The following is a 3,025-nucleotide window of genomic DNA, read 5'->3' as shown; positions in this document are numbered from 1 at the left end:
TTATGCGCTGCGACCTTACTATATCCCTCTCTATGTAACTGTCGACGGACTGTTCTTGCTGATACAGTCCGACCACGTCCTGTATTTACAATCTCGGTCACCTGAGGAAGAGTTGCTGTTCTGTTTTTCCTTACATATCGCACTAATGCACGAGCATCACGTTCACCAAATGTGCGCTGTCGACCACAATTTCCAACCCTATTTACTGATGTCTTTCCCACAGAGCTAAATGCAGATGTCACTTTAGTCACTGTTCCTATTGAAACACCGGCCAGTTGAGCAGTCTTTGTGACCGAAGCTCCTGCCACTTAGATCTTTTCCTCTTGTCATCTTGATACAAAATCAGAATCATCTGGGCCTGCTGAGTATTTTTTTTTTGCACGTCACAGAGCTTGACTGGCTGTTAATCGCCCAGGCTACTTGTACCATACAGTACACCCTTGTGGAAGCATCTGAAATTCCTCGTCTCCTTGATTTGTTCAGGTTTTTTCCTTTAATTCGTCACCCGTCTGGTATGTGTCACTGTAGCACTAGCGTTACCTCTAGGCCCTACTATTATGCTGAGTGTTCTGCATTTATTTTATCTATTTTTATTTATCCCCCCCCCCCCCCCCCCCCCCGCTGTTTCTAACTCTACAAGCAGCAGAGATGGGTGTGGGAGTTCTTTGTGCCTTATTGCTTTTTCCTGTTAATTCCACAGTCTCATTCCCTGAAGTTGCGCTAAGTTAACAGTCCAGAGGTGCCGCCGGCGGAACATCGTCTGCGGTGACGTCCCCGCCGCCCGCGCCCGGGCACGGGGGCTTCTCCTCGCATCTCACGGGCCGCGCGATGACGCACGGCCTCGCGGGCTCCCCGCTGCTCGGCCCGGCGCGCGCGGGGCTGCGACTGTCGCGCTCGTATTCCTCCTGCGCGCGCTGGATCTTCCTGTTCCGGAGCCTCCTCTTGTGCAGGTGGAAGGTTGCCAGGGAGACCAGGACGATCCCCGCGAGCACGGCCACCAGCACGAGGAGCGCGAGGGCGGAGGAGAAGGGCGGGAAGAGGCGCAGCTGCTCCGCGCAGGTGCCGTTGCTGTTGCCCTGGAGACCCCCGTGACAGCGGTGCAGCGGCACCGACGGTCCCGAGGCCTCGGAGGTTCTGGCCGTCATCCGGTCCGCCTTCCCCCTCACCGTCCGCTGCTGTCTCTCCGAGCCCAGTTACCCCTTCGTGCTCTCCGGGCTCAGCGCGGTGACTCCGGCCGCCGCATGTGTGTTACCTGCGCCAGAGAGAGGACACATGAGACCCGCTCATTCATCTCCCGGGAGGGGGGCGGGGGGGGGGACTACCCGCCAGACCCCTCAATAACCGACCCAGGCTACTTTAATAAAAAAAACAATCTGACACAGTTCACATGGGTAATGCGCACCATTTGACACCAAATCACAACGTTGCCAACCCGACAACCCTCATGCTGTTGATCATTTAAAAAAAACCGGACGTTGCTGTGAATGTAAAACGGGATAGAAAGTCGGGACAATAGGCTGCATCATCTATTGTAGCCTAATGCGCAGGCCTCCCAAGATTTAGTCTGACAGAAGCCTTTCTTTCCTGCACTCCGCGCAGCAGCGTTTAGGACGAGAAAGTCAGCTTTACGCAGAGGACAATGGCTGCATTTGTTAGATCTCAAACCTGGTCAACATAATCAAATAGAGGGAGGAAAATCATGAATTCTTACCTGATGAAATAGTCAGTAGGGGGAAGAGACCGTGAGTGGAGAGCCGATATGTGTAAATGGGAAAACTGGATCGCGGTGACGTATTTCATGCAATGTGATGCTGCTGCTGCTGATGCTGAGCTCCGATGATCCAGGACGCTTTGATTGCCGCAATCCGCTCAGTCTGCATCCGGGACAGCACTTTCTCAGGTAAATGCTGTGAGCAACGGGGAGAAAAAAGTGCGTTTCAAAAAAAAAAAAAAAAAAAAAAAAAAAAAAATGCGATTAGGACAGAGCTGTGTTCTGGTTTTCCTCGAAAAGCGTCCCTCCTCCGGCCATCCGCTGCTCCACTCAGCATCTGAATGAAGAGCTGCAGCTGCATTAAAGGTCCCGTATAGCCTACCAGTCAGCTGGCAGGGCTGTTTTCTCTTCTTCAGATGTAGTCTATGTATTACCAGCACCGGAGTGCTTATGTTTCCTTCCCATGGCTAAATTAGTAAATGCTCATTAGTTCCTACTTAAATCGAATAAACACATTAGTTTCAACATTTTACCCTGATCGGTAATCACTGGCATTCCTGAGGGTGTGGTCAGTCAGATGCTGCAAACCTACATGATTTGAAGCTTTATAATAGATAGATAATGTTCAGCTGCCATGCTGAACATTTTTTGGGGCAAATTAAGTATAGTTTAGTGTCAATTATTAGCCTTTTCCCCAGAATCTCAGAAAATAAAAGTTGGTAGAAAGCGGATCTTCATCACACCTACACCTTTACTCTATAAGACATGTAGTTTCAGAGGCATTGTGGATTATACTGTTAAACATCAGTCTATTTATCACTAATTTACAGCTGAACATTGCTTTAGCTTTTAATCAAACCATTAACACCCTTGAAAGCGCCAGATTTCTAAATAATGTAGCCTACATCAGTTTGATAGGATACATGCTGTAAATTTTGTTTTATTGAAGATTTGTAAAGCAGCCAGTCCTTAGCAAGATTGCAGCCTTTATTGGACTCCATTCAAAAGTCCCAGTTTCTCAAAAATACTCCAGAGTCTGAAAAAACATCCATAATATTCACTTTCTCATTTACACCCAGACTTTCTTCTATGTCAGACTTGATTTTCTGGCTTGACGATGATGAGTGATAAACCCAAATCGGTTGTACTGACAACTGCCTTCTCGATAACCTATTACTTGACAAATGGTAATCTTCAGAGACTTAAAACGGTCATGAAATTTAGTGTGGAATTACGAGGTTTAACAGAAGGCTAACCCTGTTAAGCAAATGTTTTCACATTCAAATTGATCCTGAATAATACTCGTTACATCCT

General features: G+C 48.0%; 1 protein-coding gene across 1 annotated transcript; it reads right to left on the bottom strand.

Moving 5' to 3' along the window:
• Nucleotides 1–613: 613 nt before the first annotated feature.
• LOC139607647 (uncharacterized protein C11orf87 homolog) lies at nucleotides 614–1,970 on the bottom strand. The gene is made up of 2 exons (XM_071460711.1): nucleotides 1,712–1,970; nucleotides 614–1,252 (listed from the first exon to the last, which is right to left on the bottom strand). Exon 2 carries the CDS (start codon nucleotides 1,143–1,145, stop codon nucleotides 726–728), a length of 420 nt encoding a protein of 139 aa, XP_071316812.1. The 5' UTR covers nucleotides 1,146–1,252; nucleotides 1,712–1,970; the 3' UTR covers nucleotides 614–725.
• Nucleotides 1,971–3,025: the final 1,055 nt, after the last annotated feature.

This window comes from Trachinotus anak, unplaced genomic scaffold (genome assembly GCF_046630095.1).
Source record: "Trachinotus anak isolate AG129_WGS33_773 ecotype Australia unplaced genomic scaffold, CSIRO_AGI_Tana_v1 ptg000024l, whole genome shotgun sequence".
Lineage (NCBI taxonomy): Eukaryota > Metazoa > Chordata > Actinopteri > Carangiformes > Carangidae > Trachinotus > Trachinotus anak.
This window is presented reverse-complemented; position numbering and strand designations above follow the sequence as displayed.